The following is a 21616-nucleotide window of genomic DNA, read 5'->3' on the forward strand; positions in this document are numbered from 1 at the left end:
GTTACACTGCCTTGCCACCCTGCAGTTACATACCGCCAGTTATTGTTACTTTCACATCTAGCAAGAGCTTTTCCTGTGCCTGTCATTCTGATCCCTGTAAAACTATACTGTGGACCTTTACAGAAAAGGTGGTGTGTGTGGATGGCTCTGCCTATGATTTGGGCCATGCTTTATGAAAATCCATGTACAAATAATAAAGACTGCTTTTTTTAACAGCTTAAATCTAAACAGGCAAAGAGTTGGAGACACAGAGCTTTAGTGGACTCACAGCTACACATTAGGTTACTGCTTCCTTTCCTGCTTCATCTCTGATATATATGTTCCTTTACCACAGAGAGGGATATCCAACCCCTATGAAACAATACATGAAACACCACTTCCAAGTCAGGTTTGGGGGGAAAAAGACCCCAAACCCACAAACCACATTACTATCTGCTGTCTTCTAACTGAAGATAGTTGTTGGAACAGAAACAGCAGGCAAAATGGAGACTAAATTACAGGGCAGCTTCTTCACTTGCCATATTGAACAGAAAACATTTGATAAAGCAACACAGCGCACATCAGTGTGCAGATTTTTCTCTGTCATTACACAACAGGATAGGAAAATAAGTGACTCCTTCAAACTCCTCGGGGCTGAATGTCACTAATCTTCTCTGCCCAGGCACAGAGTTGAGAATGTTTCAAATTCTAAACTTAGGGAATTCAAGGCCCTTGCCTCATCTTGCAGGTTAACTGCTCTATTACCAATATTCCCACCACAATCTCCTCTCTTCCTTCCTGTCTTTCAGCGAAAGAAATTACTCTTTCAATTGGGAAGCCTTCCCTACTGTTTAGGGAAAGCCATCATGGGAAGTGTTACTTATTATGTGTCACATCACTTCAGCTATAGCTCAAGAATCATCAGCGCTCCTTGCTTAACCCTCTTCAGGGCTGCTGGATTGCTGGATCATCCTGGTCTATAAATAACCCGCAATAAACCCACACTGCAGGCATAGAGAGCAGGTCAGCAGAGGCAGAACTTCCCCTCGCATCATGCACACAGGCGGCTGACGTTACCTGCAGTGTCACAGGTGAGGCCAAAACCCTCCCCCACCGCGGCCCATGGCGCAGCCTCAGCTTTCGGGCCCAGCAGCAGTGGGAATGGAGACTACTGCACTTGGAGAGCCCACAGCAGACCAGGGCCGAGGGGACAGGGCGGGACCCAACGCCAGCCGAAGGAGGGGGGAAGGCGAGAGCTTCCTCAGCCGCATCCCCCCACAGGCGGTGCGGGCCCGGCCCCGGCCGATCCGCCGCAGGGAAAGGCAGCGGGACATGACTCATGGCTTTTGTCTGTTCCTGGGTGGCCCCGGAGCGCTCGCCGCCGCCAAGGCGGCGCTGGCAGCGGAACGGGACCCCGGGGCGGCGGAGCGGGACCCTGGGGAAGCGGAGCGGGACCCCGGGGCGGCCCCCGCAGCCCGGCCCGGTGCGGGGTGCGCCGGCGGCACGTGGCCCGCGCTGCGCCAATGGCAGCGGCCGCGACCATAGAGCGGGGCCGGGCGCTCCCGCACAGCCCGCCCGCTGCCCTTCTCGCCGCTGCCGCCATCTTGCTGCGGGCGGCGGAACGCGCCCGGCCGCGGAGCCGGGCCCGCGCCTTCCTCCCGCTCACCCGAGGCTCTCCCGCCACCGCCCTCCCGTGCCGGGCCCAGCTTTACCTCTAGTCGGCCCGCAGCGAAGCCTAAGCTGGGTACGAGGCCGACGGCCCGGCCGCCATCTTGCTGCAGCAGAGGGGATGTGCGTGACCTACAACATGCGGGCGGCTCCGCCCCGTCCCAGCGGGTTGCTATGGGGATGAGGCGGGCGCGTGCGCATGGGGCTCCGCGCGGCCCGGGGGCGGGGCCTATGGGCGGGGCCTATGGGCGGGGCGGCCCCGCCCCCTCCCTCCGCCGTGCGCGCGCGGGAGCGCAGCTCGGAGCTGGCGGCTGAGAGAGGCGCGAACTGAGCTGCGCTGAGGTGAGGTGAGCGGCCCTGCCCTGCCTCGGGGGATTTCGGGGTCCCTTTGCGCGGCTGGAAAGGAACCAGGGATCAGCGGAGGCGGCCGAGAGGAGCTGTGGGAAAGGATCTGTCCTTTTCAGCCGCGCAGACGGACCCCCGAACCTGAGGGGTTTGGTTGAGGTTGGGTGATGCTGGTGAGGAGGGAGCGGGCCGATGTGGGCCGCGGGCGGTGCCGGGGAGGTGAGGTGCCCTGGCCGCCCGCCAAGCGCGGGACCTAGTGGGTGTATGGGCCGCCATGGGACCCCCGAGAGGGGCCGCGGAGGAGCGGGGCCCTCCCTCAGCGTGTGATACAGTCCCTTCTGAACTCACTCCAGCCGAGCTATTGAAACCGGCGGGTGAATAACATGACCGACCAGCTCCTGAGGAAAATCTGGGCTGTTTCAAGGCACACGAACCCGAAGCCCATAACCCTAACCCCGAGCGCAGCCCTAAGTCCGCCGTGGGACCCCTTGGCTCGGGTTGCGGTCGGCAGGGCCTTGGCCTTGGTGTTGGGGTGTGCTGCTGCCTGTGTGGGAGCGCTCAGCCCTGAGGGGAGCGCGGGGGGAAAGATCGTTCGTGACAGATTTCTGTGCTTGGTCCGTGTGTTAAAATATAATGTAGCTGTGGCCGTCTGCGTAACTCTGCTCTCTGCTGCGTTTCTTGGTAGCTGTGAGAAACTTCCCTCTGCGCTTAGCCTGCCTTTGAGAAATAGTTGGGTGACAGGCAAGTCTCACAAATTGAAAGAATGTTCTTCTGTGTTCCAGCAGGATCTAGTTTTGTTTGGCTCTGAAAACTTCTCATGGAGAATGGTTAAGGAGGAATCAATGACATCACTCGGCAGGAAACACTCTTGGAAGGAAGAGTTGCTATCAGACTAATCTTACATGATAAAAGGCTCATGGATAACCTCTTCACTAGCTGAATACATCATAGGTCATAGACCAGTTTATGGACTGAAATACAGATGTTGCAGATACTAGAATTTATTTTTAGCTTCAAATTTCACTTGAGAAACATGTTATCCAGCTTTTATTTTGTGTGAGTAAACAGGGTGCCAGATTTTTTGTCAGCGAGTTCGGCTTTGTGAGAAAAGACACCAAACTGCTTCAGTGTTTAACGTCTTCAGTCTAACTCACATCAGAAACTCTTCCTCAGAACCAACTTCTTTCTTCTGGTATGTGTTTGAGGAAAGCAACTTCAACTGTTGCTGTGGAGTAACCAGTGCACTGTTGCAGTTTCTAGTGAAGTAGTCACCGTGAGCTAAAATGTTGCCTCTTTGCAAACCCAAATGAGCTTGCAATTGTGTAAACATACACCTATATAGCAGCTTTGCAAAGAAAATCCTGGAATTCATCCCCATATCGAAACAACTTTGCCTTGTGCCTGGCACAAAAAGTTTGGCTTCTGCCGTCTAACACTGGGCAATTTGTTTCGATCCTGAGATGTCTTTTGCTGGGAGGAACAGACTGAAGGGTGCTGTAAACTGAAGCAGTTTAGTGTAATCTTACGCAAAACTGAACTTGTTGACAAAAATCTGCTTGGAAGATGGAAATAATCAGGTAGTGATAATTTCAAATCCATATAGTTAAAATGGAAGTGAGCTAAATAAAAGCTGACTGTGGGCTTTTGGAGTGGGAACAGATACCTTGTGGTTAGAGAGTGAGCCAGGGGAGGGACTAGAAAGGGGAATTGAGCTCTCACCACTGGCAGATACAGCATATACTGACATTTTTATGTTGCCACAGTAAATCACATGATCTCTTGAACTTGTTTGAGTTAGTGGTTGGTGGGTCTTTGTTAAGAGCCTTTTTTGCATAGAAGTGTTAGGTAAGAAATCTTTCAAAAAAACTTTTTCGTGCCTGTGTCTTAGATTTCAAGTGCAGCTACATTTTATACTGGCAACAGAAGGTAGAAAGACTGAGTTTGCAAGCATCTAGATAAAAGAGGAGGAGAAAAAGTTTCATTTTGAAGCTGTTAGCTCTTTACAAAACACTTGAGCCTGAATGGAAATGTTGAGTAGAAAGAGGCTTGAAAAGAAAAATAATACATGAGTTGGGGGGATTTTTAGCTTTGAAAAAAATGTTTCCTGTGAAGAGCAAGGCATCTTTTATCAGGGTGTTTGGTTTGGTTAGTTTCCGGAAAGGATGTGAACTTTCATAGCTTCAGAATGGTTTGTCACACATCTGGTGCCTTCAGCACCCCACGTTCATGTTGCTTGAATTTATTGTCTGTGTTTATAGGAGCAATGGTAGCTGAAAAGTCTGCCCGTTGTTAGTAGAGAAGAATCAAATACTTGTGCTTTGTGAAGAAGTTGACACTGTTCTAGAATCTGGACATCCAAACAGGGATGCTCCTTTTTCAATTTAGTGTGCAACACTGAATATTACACTGGTTTGTGGGTGGTTTTTTCTCATACAGTTTTTAATAAGCTGAAAAACATTATTATTTTTTCAGATCTTTTCCCGTCCCTCTCTAAAAATGTCCAAGGTAAGAATAACATTTCTGTCTTCCAATGTAATAATGTGATACATATTTTTCATTTTTAAATATTCTGTAGCAGTGAGCATTTGAAAACTATTGTGTAAATTCCTCTTCCCCACATTTTAAGAGAGCTCTCTGAAGAGCACTTCCAGCAGATGGCTGTCACTTCACAAGTTTCTCAGGGTTTTCCTTTGGATGTGCTAAAATGGATCAGAAATGGTTGTGTTTTTATTCTAGTCCATAGACAATGATTCTATTTTAACTGTGTGTTAAGGCACTGTTTTAAAAGTGTGTGATTAGTGACTGCACTTCATACTTTTTCATACTTTGATAAATAATTGTTTGGGATTTTGTTTCTCTTTTACTTAAAGTGATCTTGGCTGGATAGCTGAATAATTTTTTTTGAAAGCTATAAGTTGATGTAGTTCTGCACTTCTTTGTGAAACTGTTGAATAGTAGCAACCTCTGAGTAGTTTCCTCTCTGTATGTCATGTAGCTTCAAACCTTTTGAGATAAGTGAGGAAAGCCGTTACACAAACTAGTAAGTCTTTAGTGGTTGCTTATTGTTGTCTTATTTTATTTTATTTTATTTTATTTTTAGCAACAGCCTGCTCAATTTACTAATCCAGAAACTCCCGGCTATGTTGGATTTGCAAACCTTCCCAATCAGGTTCACCGAAAGTCTGTGAAAAAGGGGTTTGAATTTACTCTTATGGTGGTTGGTAAGGAAGTGTTTCATAGTCTTTCTCAAAATTAGTACTAGTTCACAGTGAGTTTGAAGTTAAAATGAATGTTACTTCCACTATTGTAAGGCTTCAGCTTGCATCAGAAACTTTTCTGTACTGTAGCATTTAGCTTTCTTTTATATTTTATCGATTCTTGCAGAAGTTTGTTGTTTACCACATTACTAACCATGCTTGAATATAATAGTGAGTTTGTGGGTGAAGTGAAGAAAGTTTCTTGTACACTCAAAGAATAATTTCTTCCTTCCTTCTCCCATGTCTTATGGGATTTCAGCATTCTATTTGAAATGTAGTTTTAAACTGGTTTTGCATTTGAATACAATCTTTGTTCACTTCCGTGTGTTGATTAAGAGACAAGTGTTGAGGAGAACATTTTCTGTTTAAAATGTTGTTTGTGCTTCTGTAGTTCAAAATAATCTGAACTCTAGTCTTTTCAACCCTTTCAAATACTCTTGTAAACGAGTGAGAAAGATTGAGAATTGGACCAGTTGGTTTTGATGTAAGCTGCTACTTTTTACATTGATCACGATTTTATGTTAGCAGTTGTAATCTAAAGTGTTATTCTATTTGATAATTCATTGGGAGTCTCTGCTGGTATCTGGAATGGAAAGAAAAATCTAGTGTCTGCAGAAGTACCTTGATCCTTTGAGAAATCAGTTGCTATTCCTGAAAGTTAAGTAGACTCCCAAATCAGGCTTGGATGTCTTCTCTGTTTCTCTGTTTGTGAGCTGTAATTTCTGAGTTTTGGTGTTTGAGCTCTGTAATTCTTGCTTTTAAATAGGCTTTCACAAAAAGTACCCTAATAGAGTTAGGCACCACAGGAATTATTACCTGGCACCACAGGAAATAAATCCCATTTGTGTGCTAGATTTGCCCAAGAGAGATCACAGTGGGAATGAGCAGGAGAGGCAAGATAGTGCACGACAGGAGGTGTTTAACTTCTTAATTGTTTTGGAATTCAGTAGTTACAGAGAGAGTCTATCCTCAAACCTTTCATTACTTTTGCCAAATGACAGCCCTAGCACTGCTTTTGTCTTGTGTCTGTATTTTGTTCTTCAGTGCTGTACAGAGTTGGCCCTTATCTTTGTCTTCCCAGAATTTTATCATAGCTCTTTACTGTATCTTTCATTGGATTTGATTTGCATGATACCGTAAAGGATATCCTGTAAAATCTAAAAGTAAAGCCAAACTGTAAGTAGCTGCTTCAAATTATTCTATCTATTGTAACTCTTCAGAATTTACTGTTCAGTGATCATAAAAGTGTGAACAGTTTTGAGAAAGAAAATATGTGCTTTCTCTGCTAACTTAACTTCCAGATCTCTTTGAATTCTAACTGCAAATAGTGCCATGTAAAACAGTTTTGGAAGAAAGCAATGTGAAAGTATGTAGACCAACAGTTGTTTCTAGCCTCTTGTAAAATAGAAATAGAAGGGAAATGACATGGTGTAAGAGTAACAGAAAGGCAATTAACCCACCCATGTTGGAGTAAAATGGAACTTTACGGTTGTTGCCTGCAAGTATTTTAAATGAAAACTACAGAAGGAGAACTTGGAAAAAAGTAATTTCATTGAAATTTTGGAGTGGTATTTTAAGATATACTAGCAGAGGGAGGCAGTTGATGTAAGATAAAATAAACTGTGCTTTAAGTTGTTGATTATTTCAACAGTTTGGAATGTGAACTCTTTCTCTTCAAATATGCATGGAGTTTAAGTATGTTCTCTCATGGGCTGAGCCTGTATAGAACCATCATTCTTCGTTAAGTTGCCTTCTTTCTTCATTTCTGAACAGGATTATATTTTAAAAGCTGTCCATGCTGATAGAATCCTAATCAATGATTTTGCTTTTTCACATTGTTTTTGGTTGTGGGTTTTTTTCCCCCCTGCTATTTACTGTGGTGTCTGAAAATATTAGCTGCAGTTTATAATAATTTGTCTGTTTGGCTATGTTGCTCCCAAAGGAATCCCAATCACTTCCATTTCTTAACAAGTTTATGTTCATTCTCATTATTAAGCTGTGACTTCATCTAAATAGTTATTTTACTTATGAGTTACTAAGCTACTGTAGCCAGTATAATCATTGAAAGTGACTATGAAAACTGATTTGGGGTATGTGTAATATTGACCCATACTGAAACTATGGAATGTGGCATTGGATGAAATCATACTTTATTTAGTTTTGCTGAAATGCTTCCATGTGACTGTTGGGTTACGCTGGGTGCATGTGTCCTTCACTGGTGAAGGTTGCACTGGCTCAATCTGATCTTGAAAGCTGCATTCTATAAGGCATTAAAAACTGGCAGCTGCTACTGAAGCTTTATTTTAAAACCATTTCCGTCTTTTTTTTTTTTCTTTTGTTCAGATATTTTTGTCAGATTCATGTTACAGAATAGTCTGTGTTACTCAGGGATTCTGTGGCCCATCATTTCTTAACATCTAATTTTTTAATTTAATTCTATCAACACCTGAAATAAAACTAAAATTCTAGAAAAAGTTCTCTTCAGTGAGATCTGTACTGAGAAGTACTGAGCATGTGAAGCTGTTCTTTTTTCATGCTGTGAACATTTGTTCTGATTAAGATCTTGATCTTTAACTAATTAGTTGGCCTCTAAACTCTCCTCATGGCTGTCAGTATCTCTAGAACAAAAATATATTTACGGCACAATTTGGTATTCCCCATATTCCTCGGTATAAAAAAATTGCTCAGTGGCCATATTCCTCTTGCCTTGAGTTCTTATTTGTCATATTGGCATAAAAAGCAGAAATAAATCCCATTTTATGATGTCTGGCTGTACAGAAGTTTAGCAAAGCCTTTTTCATTGTTTAAATTGATGATACAACCTTGACAGGACATAGCTTCTGGCTGGGTATGATATTTCACATTCTGGAGTCATAACAGAAAAGCATGTCTTAAAAAATCAGCAGACAAGAAATGGGAAATCTTAAGCCTAAATGGATCAGAACTCCACTTGACTGGCAGAATTAATTACAAATAATCGGTGAAAGCTCTGGGAAAGGGCATTACAAAGATGTAAAAAGTGTTATTCAACCTTTTTGTGCAAACTTTGCTAATCTGAAATTAGATATTGTAAGTTTTTTATTTGAAAGAAATATTTAAAAAAACTATAGTCAGATGATACGGTCTGGATACCCTTGAAATTATTTATGTAAATGTGTTGCATTTATCTTTGTATTGAATCACAGGTGAATCTGGATTGGGAAAATCTACATTAATAAACAGCCTCTTCTTGACAGATCTTTACCCGGAAAGAATAATCCCAGGAGCTGCTGGTAAATAAGACTTTTGCACAAAGATTTTTGGAGTTGAATGCTTTTATCTTTGAATTTTGGTAACAGCTAGCAGTGATTTCTAGCTGTAATAGTTTCTAATGTATTTCCTGACACTTGAGCTGTTTGATAAAACTATTTTCCTCGGCAGCCAGGATGTCTATGGGGTCTTTGTTATTTAGTCCTTGTGTGTATTTGTATTAGTACCTAGCAACTTGATCCCTTCTTTTGCTTGAAAACATTCATTGTGCCACAGTAAGACAAACAATCAACTAAAACAATCAGAAAATTTATTTAATTTTTAATCTGTTGCAATGAATTTTTTATACCTGCTTGAACCTTCATTCCTTTGTTTTGGATTGATATTTAGTGAATGAGAATTTCACCTCCTGTTCTTCATTCTCATGTCCTATTTTTATTCTGTTAATCAAGGTATGCAAAAATCTAACAAAAGAGAATATTGTAATAAAACAGAATATGCAATTTTCCCATTTTGCTCCCTGTTGAATGACTTGCTTTAATGGTTTTATCGTGTTAGCTGATGATTGCTTATAACTTCCAGCCTCAGGAAAAAATCCATTACGTATAATTTTGTATTGTTCTCCAATTACCAATTATGGTTCTGTCTCAGTCCCTTTTGCCTTAATTTCTACATTATTTTTAAGAAAAGTATGAAATCTCATATAGTCATCTGATAACATCTGAAGAATTTATGTACTGAGTCTTTTTGTTATCAGGCCTTAGAATATAATCGATAGAATAATATTTATGCGGTTTTATCTGCCAATTAATCTTTGGAGCTTATCTCAAAATGACATGGTCTTACAAATTTGATTCTGAAAGACTGAGTTTGTTGTCTTTCAGATAAGATTGAACGCACTGTGCAGATTGAAGCCTCAACAGTTGAAATTGAAGAGAGGGGAGTGAAACTGCGGCTGACGGTTGTAGACACACCAGGATATGGGGATGCCATCAATTGTCGAGACTGGTATGTGCACAGAGAATATATCTTGATCTGTGTAGGGAGATTGACAGAGATTTCTTATTTGTCCTGTGTCCTACAAACTTCTGCCACATGGATTGTGTATGCTGGACTTCATCCGGATCTACAGGGGACTGATGGTTTTTGGACCCCTATAAATTCCCTCCAGCACAGATAATTCTCTCAGGTACTGGAAGTCTTCCTCCATGGTGTCACACTATTAGATCATCCTTGAGAGAATACCTTTCCCTCACGCTTGACAGGAATCACCACCAGAGCTGAGAGTTTCTGTCCTCTCCCCAATCCCCTTGTCATTGCCCATATCCCAGGACAGGGGTCCTAGTTGCTTGGCTTCACTACCATCTAGTTCCATACCATGGATCATGATATCCTAGTATCTGAGCACCCAGGTTGCCAGGCTGAAATGGCTGCTGAAATCTTTTTGCATGTCTCACAGCTCACCAGGAATAGCAATTGGGTGATTATCTCTGGCCCTGCCTCTTCCTCCTGTTGTGAGGGCCCTGCTTCCTCTTCATCCTTCACTGATTTATCAAATCAGCAAACTGATTTAGGCTTGGATTTCTTTTTCTGTATAGGAGCATCTGTTCCTGGCACAAGCTGTTCTGGTAGTTCAGCTGCAGCTGGAGCAGCCATGGTGCCTGTTGTTCTGCTTTCCTCCTCCTCCCCTGAGGGTGCTCTCTAGTCAAGAGCAGTGTGTGGTAAACAAAAGCCAGGGCCCAGCACACCACAATAAGTTGCTCCTCTCTGGAGTTGCCCCCTCCTGCTGATCTGGGCCAGAACCAGGACACTAGTGGACAAAAAGTTGGATATAAGTAGGCAATCCCTGAAAGCCATTAGTATCCTGGGCTGCATCAAAAGCAGCGTGGCCAGCAGGTTGAGGGAGGGAGTTCTGCCCCACTACTGTGCTCCTGTGAGACCTGCATCCGGCTCTGGGGCTCTAGCACAAGACAGACATGGAGCTGTTGAAGCAGATGCAGAGGAGGATCATGAAAATGATCCAAGGGCTAGAACAGCAGTAAAGAGAGGCTGGGAGAGTAGGGATCCCATCTGGAGTAGAGAAGACTCCAGGGAGACATTATGGAGGCCTTTAAATATATCAAAGGGCTTATAAGAAAGGTAGAGAGAGATTTGATACCAGGGCCTGTAGTAGCAGAGAAAGGGGCGAGGGTTTGAAGCTGAGAGTAGACTTAGGTTGGATGTAGGGGAGCCTTTTACAGTGATGGTATTGAGATGCTGGCACAGGTTGCCCAGAGAAGCTGTGACTGTCCCTGGATCCCTGGAAGTGTCCAAGGCCAGGCTAGACATGGCTTGGAGCAACCTGGGATAGTGGAAGATGTCCCTGCCCATGACAATAACTTGGAACTACGTGATCTTTAAAGGTTCCTGCCAATGCAAACCATTTATGATTTTAAATCAATTTGGAACAAGAACCTTAAATCATCTTGAACATGTGTGGTTAATGTTAATCAAAATATAAATAATAATCCCAGAGAAATTTCTTGGAGAGCTGAGGTTGGGTTATGTATATTTTATCTTACTATATATATATGCATAGTAGCTTGTTATTCTAGGATTCAATTAAAATTTTAAAATATGTGCTCTTCTATTTTTCCAGTCCTATAAAATCAGTAAATGAATTTTTGTCCATCAGAAGATTTGTTCATCAGCAGTGTATCTTGGTGGTTTAATATTACCTTTGAAACAGTACTAAAGTTGTGGACCATTTGGTGATTTCTCAAATCTGTGTTCATTTTACAGTTTTAAGACCATAATCTCCTACATTGATGAGCAGTTTGAGCGATACCTGCATGATGAGAGTGGTTTGAACAGAAGGCATATCGTAGATAATCGAGTTCATTGCTGCTTCTATTTCATTTCACCATTTGGTCATGGGTAGGTGTTTCTCTGTCATTTTTTTACATTATTTTGTTTTATTTTATAGAGTTGGTTTGTGCCTGTTGACTTAAATTTTCAGAATCAGGTTGCCATTATGTAAGCAACTGCTGTAACTGCTGTCATTAATTGGCTGTGTTCTTTCTCTCTGTGTAAAGAGAGATATTTATGTTGGAGTGAAAATAAATTCATAATGTAGAGTAAAAAGAAATAAAAATTTTCCGTATTTTAATTTTAGCCTTAAGCCTCTGGATGTTGAATTTATGAAGGCCATACACAACAAAGTAAACATTGTACCAGTGATTGCAAAAGCTGATACACTTTCTCTGAAAGAGCGAGAGAGACTAAAGAAGAGGGTAAGTGGTTTTCTAGCTTGCAGAAATGTGTTGTGCTTTGGTTGTAGCAATATGGTGGCTGAAGAGAGGGGCATTCTCATTAACCTTGCTCTATCCTAGCTGAGGCAAATACAATCTCATGCACAGTGTAACATCATTTAATATGTAGTTTGATATCTTGTAAATTATTTTATTATGTTTTTAACTGAGAAAATGTCCTTAGAATGTTGTTTGCAAAATGGCAGACTGGCTACATTTAGAATTAGATTATGAGTGAATTTTGAAACTTTGAAAAAATATTTAAATACATTTGCTGATCGTAATTGCTCTCTTGCCTGTTTAATCAGTTCCGAAGCAAATTTTTTAGCCAGTCAGAATTCTGATAGTTAAAAAATGGGATTTTCAGAGATGTTTCTGATTTTGGAGTTGTTTTTCTTCCCCTATAATCACTCCTTCTATAGCATTCCAGTTCTTTGTTCCAGAGGCAAGACCTCTTAACACATTCAGTCTTGCAGGACTTGATGCTGTATTTGCTGGGAGGAGGTGGAATTCAACAAACCATCTTGAGCTAATAACAGCAACGAAGTTTAGAAAGAAGTATTAGAATTAACTTGTCAAAAGACATGCTCCAGTCTTAGCTCTTGCATTGAAAACTTTATCTATGGTTCTTTGTCAGTTATTCTGAAAATCCTTATAGCTATCTTACCCAATTTGGAATAAAAATAGAGATTTTATATACAATATACACTAGTAGGTACATTTATTGTGCTAGAATTCTGCAGAAATAAAGATTATTCTTTTTTAAAGAGCAAAATTTGGGTCCATGGCAAATAGATTCCAGCTGCAGACGCCATTACTGGCAGTCATGAAGACAGAAAAAAGTATTTGTTATGTCTGTATCTCAGTTTTTTAAGCACTCTTACCCCTACCCCCAAGTAGTAATTCAGAGGTAAGAGCAAGGAGATTAAGCTGTAGAAAGCAAGCTTGACTTCTGAGTCAATGCTTTTAATATTACAAAAGAAACCTGCAAAGGTTTAAGCAAATGTGGTTTCTACAAAGGGTAGTGTTTTTATGAACATCATTGTTTGTCTGAAAGTCTATGGCGAGTAGTTGCTGAATATCATGAAGAAATACGGTGTTTAAAACCAAATCCTTGTGGAACAATTTGGATCAGTAAGATAAATCCAGATTTCTTACAAGACTGTGTATTAAGTAATTTCATGTTCAAGATCTAAAGGTACTGATTCTACATGTGTATAATATCAATTTCTTTTACTGCAAATCTCAGATTCTGGATGAAATAGAAGAGCATGGCATCAAGATTTATCACCTGCCTGATGCTGAATCAGATGAAGATGAAGATTTTAAAGAGCAGACCAGACTCTTGAAGGTGTGACTGGCTTCACAGGTTACATATGGGATAATGTATCGTATTTTTTCAGACTCCTCTGACGGCTTTAGAACAAGAGCTGCAATGCAGCCTGGAGTGAGTCACCATGTCTCTGCTCAGGCTTCCCTAGCTGAAAGATGGTGGCAGCAATTACTTGTATTTATTTTACACCTTCAAATTAAGAGAATTATAAACTTATAACCATAATATGCAATGCTGAGCAGAGCAAGAGTTGTTCTTGGAGCTGTTTGTCCTGGTACATTATAAGTAACTTCTGGACTTTTGGCTTTCAGGCCAGCATTCCATTTTGTGTAGTGGGGTCCAATCAACTCATTGAAGCAAAAGGTAAAAAAGTTAGAGGTCGGCTCTACCCATGGGGTGTAGTTGAAGTGGAGAATCCAGAGCACAATGACTTCCTGAAGCTGAGGACCATGTTAATGTAAGTTAGAAAATTCCAATTAAATGGTAGTTTAGAAAACAATCACCAGGATGATCAAGCACTACACTGGGGGGTTGAAGCAGTTGTGAAATCCCCGGAGATATTCAGAATTTCTGTGGGGAAGGCCATGAGCAGTCTTGACCCAGCTAAGCTTGGCCTAGTCGGGGATTCGACCACACAAGCCCCATAGGTTCTCTCCGATCTGAATTACTCATTCTGTGAAAATGATGATTTGTCTAATCCTTTTGTCAAAAGCAGTGCTGTAGGCTACTCATATCCCCAGGAGCGTAAAAAAGATTGTTTCATTCCTCGAGCTTATTTCAATATATCTATAAATAGATACACTTGCAAAGGAGAAGACTTCAAAAGTTCACTGCGTGTTTTTTTCCTGATCTTTGCTACTCTGTTTCCCCTGCTCAGCTTTATCAAAGGCTTTGCCCCAGAGTATAGCTTCTGTCAGGGAAGTCTCAGGGCTGAGGATGAACACAGGGCTCTCTGTGTCCTTTACTGCACCAATTTAACTGAAATTAGCTTTTAAATTAGTGTGTTAAGTGGGTGTGCATGCTGAGCACATTGATCCAAGACAGTGCTCAATGTGAGAGTTGCTTAAGCAAACTGATGTGACATAAGAATGCTTTATCTTTAATTACTTCCTCCAGTACCCATATGCAAGACCTTCAGGAGGTGACCCAGGATCTTCACTATGAGAACTTCCGCTCTGAGAGGCTCAAACGAGGCAGCAGGTTGTCATCTCATGGTTATATGCTGTTTCTTCCTCTTCTGAATTTATTTTTTGCTCTCTCTGTGTCTCACCTACTACTGCATTGCTGGGATTTGGTAGATCAAGGGCAGCTCTGTAGCTCCAGTCAATATCAAGTTCCATCAACTGGATTACAAAGAGTGTCACAAAAAATATTTGGTAAATCTGAAGTGACAGTTATGGAGTTAGGGAATTGTGGGAATAGTTAGATCTGTGCTTTGGTCTGAGGCTTGAACACAGTTGGATTGGAATGCTGAAGGAATGCTGAAGGTACTAAGTAGGACAGATGTCTGTGACAAATGTCTTAAAAAACCTGCAAATTAGGTTAAAGCTGATATGTTAAAAGTGTGGGTTTTTTTCAGAATTAGCAACTGAAAAATTTGGATTGTGTCTTCAAGAAGAAATGTTTGAATTTTTCTGCAGTGCTTTATTAAACATGACCTACATAAATAATTTTCTCTACATAGCAGTCACAGGGTAATGGCTGTCAGCCCTATTTTGAGCTGGGATGGGTAGGGCACAGCTTTCCTGGAAAGAGACCTGGGCAAAATACCCCATTTTTAAGTACAATAGCAGGGTTTGTAAAGATGAATTGGTGAGTTCTTGTTGGAAAATATATTTCCTGGTTTAGGTGTTTCAGCTGCGTCTCTTATTACAGCCACTAGAGGGTTCCGAATTGCACATTTTGGGGGCTTTGGGGCATTTTGCAAAGCTTTCCCCATCCTGCTGTTGCCAGAGATTTTGACACATGCCTGGTCCATTTTTAGCAAAAGGAGTTTGTTCTTGCCTGTACCATTGGCCTACATTCAAGCAAGATAAAATGCTCTTCTCTCCTGACTTTAAATCCTGATTTCTGAAGTTCAAAGTCCCCACATTTCCCAAGTTCTGGCACCTGTTATCCAACAGGTGTGTACAAAGGCCTTCGAAGTAATGTGACCTAGGGTCATCCAATTTTTAGAGGATTTCAAGTTGCTTTTGCCAATGATCTGTGGCAGTAAGTTGCTGTTAAGTTGAATATGTGTTTTTGTATCTTGTGTAGTAAGTGGCCCACACACCTTTGCTTTCACATTTCTAAAATGTGCTAGAACTTAGTTAAATTTTCTATAAGTGAGGGTAGATTTCAGGTGAATTTATTTCAAGTTTGCATTTCAGCTACCAGGAGTGCTTGGCAATAAGTGTTAGTTGACTGTAATCGCTAATATTCTCAGAGGTTTTGGGGCACAGTGGATTTTTTTACAATCTATTTCTCTGTTCACATTTTAACAAACACCAATTTCTTTGCTATGCATATTTGATGGCACTTGCTTGATTAGATCCATTAGTAGATCTTCCCTGTTGTGACATAGAGTAGGAAAAAGCTTTTAGCAAAGTGGTAGATAATCTTGAATAAAGCCACGTGGGAGTCAGTTTCTTCTCCCACGTAACAAGTGATGGGACAAAAAGAAACGGCTTCAAGTTGCACCAGGCATGTTTAGATGTAATATTAGAGAAATTTCTTCACAGAAAGGGTGTTCAGACACTGGCCCAGACTGCCCAGGGCAATGGTGGAGCTACCGTCCCTGGAACTGTTCAAATTGCTTGTGGATGTGGCACCTGGGGACATGGTTTAGCAGTAAACACAATGCTGGGTTAATACTTGGACTCAGCAATCTTAGAAGGCTTTTCCAAACTTAATGCATTTATGTTTCTAACAATATTCATATTATTTTAGGAAAATAGAAGATGAAGAAGTAAATAAAGACCAGATTCTACTTGAGAAGGAAGCAGAAGTAAGATGACAGAGCTTTATATTCTTGTAATGGGGGAAATTCTGTTCTTTGTTGCTTCTTTAGAGCAAATATTTATATGATCTTGGTTATTTGTAAAGGAAAAACTGGTATATGCCAATATAAATTTATTTAAGGTTCACTAAGAAAACAGTATGAAGAGGTGAGAGGAGACTCAGGATAGGGATTCTTTGAAACAAGTGGAATCTGGTAAAACATGATTCCATTGTAGTGATCAGCAATGGATGTGGTGCACACTGTGTGTGGAAAAGAAGAGCTATCCTCATGGGAATGAAGTTCTACAGTTAACAACTGCAGATTGGGACAAAGTCAGTTCAGCTCTGAAGCAAAAGAGGGAGTGATAGTAGAAATGGTCAGGAATAAAAAATGAAACAGAAATTCTCATTCTGCCACTATGACAAATTCACAATGCATAGCTCTAATGCTGCTTTTGTTGTTCCCCTAACCCAAAAAGGATATAGATAAGCAAGATTAGAAAAAGTGCAATGAAAAGCAAAATGTGGGCAGAAATGCTGAAATGAAGACCTGAAGCAGGTACTGTACTAGGGCAGATGAGATTAATAGCCTTGGTGAGAAGTAGATGACAGAAGGGAAAGGTCCTTACATGATCACAGATGGCAGGATGAATGGGAATCTACTACACAAGCAAGAGGTCATGATTGATGGGATGAATAGGTGGCTGATTTCAATTTAAAAAGACACTTCTAACATAGTCTGTAAATTGTGGTATTCATTAGCATGGAATTTGTATAAAGCAAGATATTTTTGAGCAGGTAAGCTCAAAGATGCTGAGATGGGAGAGTTTGCTTTCTCCATGAATGTGCTCACTAGTGCAAAGGTAAAATTTTTTGGTTTGGCAAGCTCCAAAGGGGACAGATTCTGAGCATGTGTGGGTAAGTACTGGGAGTTGGCACCTGACTGTCAGGTTCTGCCTAAGAGCCAGTGCTGGGGAGAGGGCTGATTTAGATGAGCTCCTTAGCCTGCCCCAGCACAAGCAGACTTCTACTAGTGATCTTAGTGGGGACCCAAGTCCCAAAATACAGCCAAAGTGAAAATGAAAAAGGTTGATGTTTCAAGCAATATGAAAAACAAGTATAGTGTAAACATTGTACATATTGAACTTGATTGTTAACCTTAACAGTTAATTTGAGCTTACAGTGTAAGTGCACAAAGGCACCCAAAATTATTTCCATTGTTGAAATGAGGTTGACTTGCCACCTGTCGGAGTTGGGTGCAATTAAAGGATTTAAGCAATGTCTGTGCAACATGGTTCAATAATTCTTAGTAGGTGAGTTACATACTTTTCTTGTGTTTAAATGTTGCAATACTCTAAAACTGAGCTTCAACAAAGTTTAATAATACTTATGTCTCATTGGATGGTTTGGTGGTAATACTTGCTTCCACCTAGTCATCACTAGCAAGGGAGTTGGGGAGTAATCCTGACAATTTATTTTTTGGAGGCAGATATAGGTGAAGTTTGAAGGGACATAAACAAGCTGCTTCTTTTTCTGATAAACTTTAGTAAGTGTAAATGCTTGTTCAGATCCATCATTTTTGTACATTTAACTTCAGAGACTTCCATTTAGGGTTGCTTAAAAATACCATTCCACAGTACAATAATAAAGCCTATTTATTTCAGTCAGTAAATGCCGGCCTTTTCAGGGATGAAGGGCAGTAAAAGAAGATGCCATAACCTGAGATCATTACCTGTCAGATAAAGAAAATGCAGATATGTGATCCCTCTTTAATAAAAATAAGTAATACCATGGTGACAGTGAAGTATTATATTCTGAGGTGAGATTAGGCTACAGAATTCTTCTGTGCTGCTTTTCCAGCTCCGTCGCATGCAGGAGATGATTGCAAGAATGCAGGCACAGATGCAGATGCAGATGCAAAGTGGAGAAGGTGACAACAGTGCAGTTCATGGGCACCATGTATAAAGTCTTGGGTAAGATGTTCAAATAGCCACTGAAAGGGCTTCTCCTTTAGCTGCTCACTAATGTGCTTTATATTAAGGAGTTTTGGAAAAATGTTTGCAAGATGCGTTTCCATAGATTGCAGTCTTAATTTTCATTTATAAGGATTAACTGCTGTTTGCAAAGTTAAATGGCTTGGAGTCAAAGTAAACAGTGTGGTGTTGTGTGTGTATATATGAAAATTTTCCAGTAAGTCAATACAATATTACTGGTAAGAATTGTGGAAGAAGTCTTTGAAATAGTTTAAACAGGTTTCTCAAGCTCATGATGAAGTCATTGTTTCCTTGTGACTTATAAATTGTGTGCAGTTCTTTCAGGTTTCTTACAGTGAAAAGACAGCTGATCTAAAATGGTATTTTCCTGCCTTGTTTTTAGATGACTTTATCCCCTGACACACAGGAGAACTTCTGGAGTTGAATTGCAGTGGTGGAGGCAGAAAGAAGCCTCTTGTTCCCATGTGATCTGGAGCTTGCTGGAGAGTTTAATGCGGGAATGTTTTATGGTAACATCTTGTGAGATGTATTTCATAACATGTAGTCAGTTGGCATTTTATATATTATACACCTTTGACTTTCCTTTTCTTTAGTCCTTCTTATATTGAGGTTATTTTAAATTTCCTATTATATTAGGGATACAAAATAGTAATTGAAAGTTTTCTAGCTTGATACAGCATTAGATAATAATATTTTTTTAATATACCTTATTAGCTCTTTGCTTTTAACTTTGTATTCTATTTAGAAGTAAACAGCTGTCAGTGATACCTTTTTCAGTGCCAGGTAACAGTCACCTCACTAAGGTTGCACCCCTGCAGGGTTAATTTTATAAATATTGCAGTGTTTACACGTGTGTGGGAGACCAGCAGCCCTTCCTCTGTCTCTACTCACAGCAAAGGATTTCCTTGGCCTCTGCAAATATCAAGTGAAAGTTCAAGCATGCCTTGTGTCTTAGCAAAAGAAAGAAGAGGAAATGCCTCTGCGAGAGGCACACTGTATGTTACATGACAGGCATTATTTCCTTTAGATTTAACCTCAAGGGTTATTATTTTCCTAAAATCTCTATCTCTATTGCAGCTAATTTTGAAGAATTTCTTGTAGGTCAGCACAAATCACTCCTGCTGTTTTCTGGCATTATTGTAGCCAAATAAACTTGAATAATGCCGGTATTGTTGAACAAGGTAAACTCCAAAGAGTAATTTTCTATGCATGGGTGCTTCCTATATACAAAGGCATAAAAAATTCTATAATCTCTAGTGAGTATTTTCATACTATTTTTAGGGCATTGAAAACTGTTACATGTAGCAAAAATATATACTAGCAAACTTATCTTTTTAAAAATGATCTGTCCCTGACAGGATCAATGTAAACTGTACTTTAACTTCTTGCTCCAAGATGGAGTCAGCAGTATTACTTCAGAAGTGACTCTGATATTTTTCATTTAGGCCAAGGTCACTTTCTTAATACTGATAGCACAGGAGACTGTTTATAGCTTGGCTGGACTGCAGATCACGCCTGGTATTGTGTTTGCAGCAAGTAATCACGCTGTAGCACACAACTGCCCAGGTGGTGGCTGACAGGGCAAGCAGTGACACACCTTGGGTTGTCTGCTGCTTCTGATAAAGCCAGCAATCAGATTTCTTCACCTGATCTATGACAAAACATCCTTATCTGAGCAGCTAATAAAACATAGGTAGAATTGCAACTTCTTTCAGCTCTCTGAGCTCAGGTGCAGCTATGACTTTTATAATTTTTTTAATGTTTCTTTGAAAAAAAAAAAGAACTTCTACAGCTAATGTATAATTTCAGTGGTACTTCAGTGGCTAGATAAATATAAACCTGTTAAGCAACTGAAATTTTTACCTGCCTGAAACTACTGTATTGTATTTGAATCTCTAAAAATGTGAAGTAGAGCCCCGCATTGTAGCCTTTGCTGGGGTGCTCCAGTTCTCTTTTCAAAAGTAAATGCTGTCAAAGTTTGACATGACTCATTTCACTTTCCCTAACCTTGACAAAAGTGAAAATGGGAACCTTTTTGTATGCTGAGATGCACAGAAGAGGTAAGTCCCATTTTGTCAAATCTTTACATATAAAACCTGGATGGAAAAACATGTGCTTCTAAATTCTTGAGTTGCTTTTTCAAAAGGAAGTGTAGAACCAAAGTAGTGTAGCAGCCCTATCAGAGAACACTCCGTACCACCTTATTTATCTCCATGACTATGAGCCTGTACATGAAGAAAAACTGTGAAATGTAAAAGGTCTGCAAAGGGGCCTGGTTGTTTGTGTCACTCTCGTTGTGTATATTGGAATGATAGTTTTTCCCTGTATTTTAACATAGGAACGAGAGCAGATTGTCCATTTGTTTAGTGCTATTTGGTCACCATCTGTGAAATTATATCAGGCAATGTGTGATCCTTTGAAATATTTACATATCTATTAAAGTATTTGATCAGGATAAAGAATTTCTTTTGATTCTTTAGCAAAAAAATGATCTAAAAATTCAGCAGGAGAAATATTTTTGTATGTTGTTTTGGTATTTAATGGGAAAAACCAAGTTTATGGCATTAGCCATTTTAGCTGCAATACTCAAGACAGGTAATTAACTGCTGCTTCTTCCCAAGCCTTTGGGGCAATTGTTCATAGTGTGCCTGATGTCTCTGAAGATCTATTTCCCCTTCACTTTTCTTGGGATGGTCTTGAAATTCATGGTTTTGTGCTGAGACATGAAAAGCAAGACTGCTTTTCTCAGAAAAGCTGCTGGTAAAGGAAAGTTTTGAGTAGCAGAAAGACTTGGAGACAAAAGGTAGATGCTGTTTGGTGGCTTGCTGAACTGGCCACAGTTCTTTTTCTGTTACCGTGTTGTGACGGTTTTTATTTTAGGAGTAAAAACACTTTTGAATTTGCAGAGCTTTATAGTTGATAGCAAAAAATACTTGTTCTTGGTACAAAACCCTGTTATATTCTGTTTTATGTACTACAATTAGCCAAAACTGTAATAAAAAATGCTAAAAAGCTATTTTGTGCTCATTATGATTCTTTATTATCATCAATATTAATTTGTGGTGACATGTTTCAAATATTGTCCTGGTTCTGACCAGGACAGGGTTAATTTTTGCAGTAGCCAGGAAGGGCAGAGTTGGAGTGGCAGTGGATGGGGTTGGGCTCTGTGGTAATAGTTTTTGCACATGCATCACTCCCACTTTTGTACCCTTTTGTTATTAATATGGTTGCTATTACTGTTCCTTTTCTTATCTCATTGCTATTTCCAGTAAATTGTTCTTATCTCAACCTGTGATCTTTACCTTTTGTGCTTCCAGGTCTTCTCTCTCTCCTGATGCAGAAAAGAGGGAGAGGAAGAGGGAGCAAGCTTTAACATTTTTGTAGGTTCCATTTGTCCTGGTTAGTGTGATGGTGGCTTGTATGCCCAAATGTTCTCTTTTCTGACGAGAGTAGTTTGAGTTTACTCTTTGGCCATCATGGCTCTTCAGCAAGGAATGAGGAAAAAGACATTCAGAGCCTGTG

General features: G+C 40.5%; 2 protein-coding genes across 4 annotated transcripts in view; one reads left to right on the forward strand and one right to left on the reverse strand.

Annotated features, from left to right (window-relative positions):
* Positions 1–1844, reverse strand: part of HDLBP (high density lipoprotein binding protein) — a 39098-nt gene extending 37254 nt beyond the window's left edge. Inside the window, exon 1 of the mRNA XM_085069837.1 lies at positions 1692–1844. The gene's annotated coding sequence lies outside the window, so the exon portion shown is untranslated. The remainder of the gene's footprint in view (positions 1–1691) is intronic.
* Positions 1052–21110, forward strand: SEPTIN2 (septin 2). 3 transcript variants are annotated; one of them, XM_085069842.1, is made up of 13 exons: positions 1052–1070; positions 4465–4497; positions 5093–5213; positions 8435–8521; positions 9383–9506; positions 11280–11414; positions 11653–11770; positions 13038–13139; positions 13433–13578; positions 14238–14321; positions 16050–16107; positions 17961–18073; positions 18477–21110. In XM_085069842.1, the coding sequence occupies exons 2-12, from the start codon at positions 4489–4491 to the stop codon at positions 18063–18065; spliced, it is 1089 nt and encodes a 362-aa protein (XP_084925968.1). In that variant the 5' UTR covers positions 1052–1070; positions 4465–4488; the 3' UTR covers positions 18066–18073; positions 18477–21110. The 3 variants fall into 3 exon arrangements, with proteins under 3 accessions (XP_084925968.1, XP_084925966.1, XP_084925967.1); XM_085069840.1 differs by lacking the exon at positions 1052–1070 and adding an exon at positions 1876–1989; XM_085069841.1 differs by lacking the exon at positions 1052–1070 and adding an exon at positions 1896–1994.
* The last annotated feature ends 506 nt before the right edge of the window (positions 21111–21616 follow it).

The sequence above is a fragment of the Lichenostomus cassidix genome, chromosome 9 (assembly GCF_008360975.1).
Source record: "Lichenostomus cassidix isolate B80296 chromosome 9, HeHo_3.0, whole genome shotgun sequence".
NCBI lineage: Eukaryota > Metazoa > Chordata > Aves > Passeriformes > Meliphagidae > Lichenostomus > Lichenostomus cassidix.

Excerpts from the sequence above, each read along its gene's own strand:
- SEPTIN2 (XM_085069842.1), top strand. Across the intron at positions 11,415-11,652 it reads ATTTCACCATTTGGTCATGG|CCTTAAGCCTCTGGATGTTG; the intron begins GTAGGTGTTTCT and ends TTTTAATTTTAG. Across the intron at positions 11,771-13,037 it reads GAGAGAGACTAAAGAAGAGG|ATTCTGGATGAAATAGAAGA; the intron begins GTAAGTGGTTTT and ends TGCAAATCTCAG.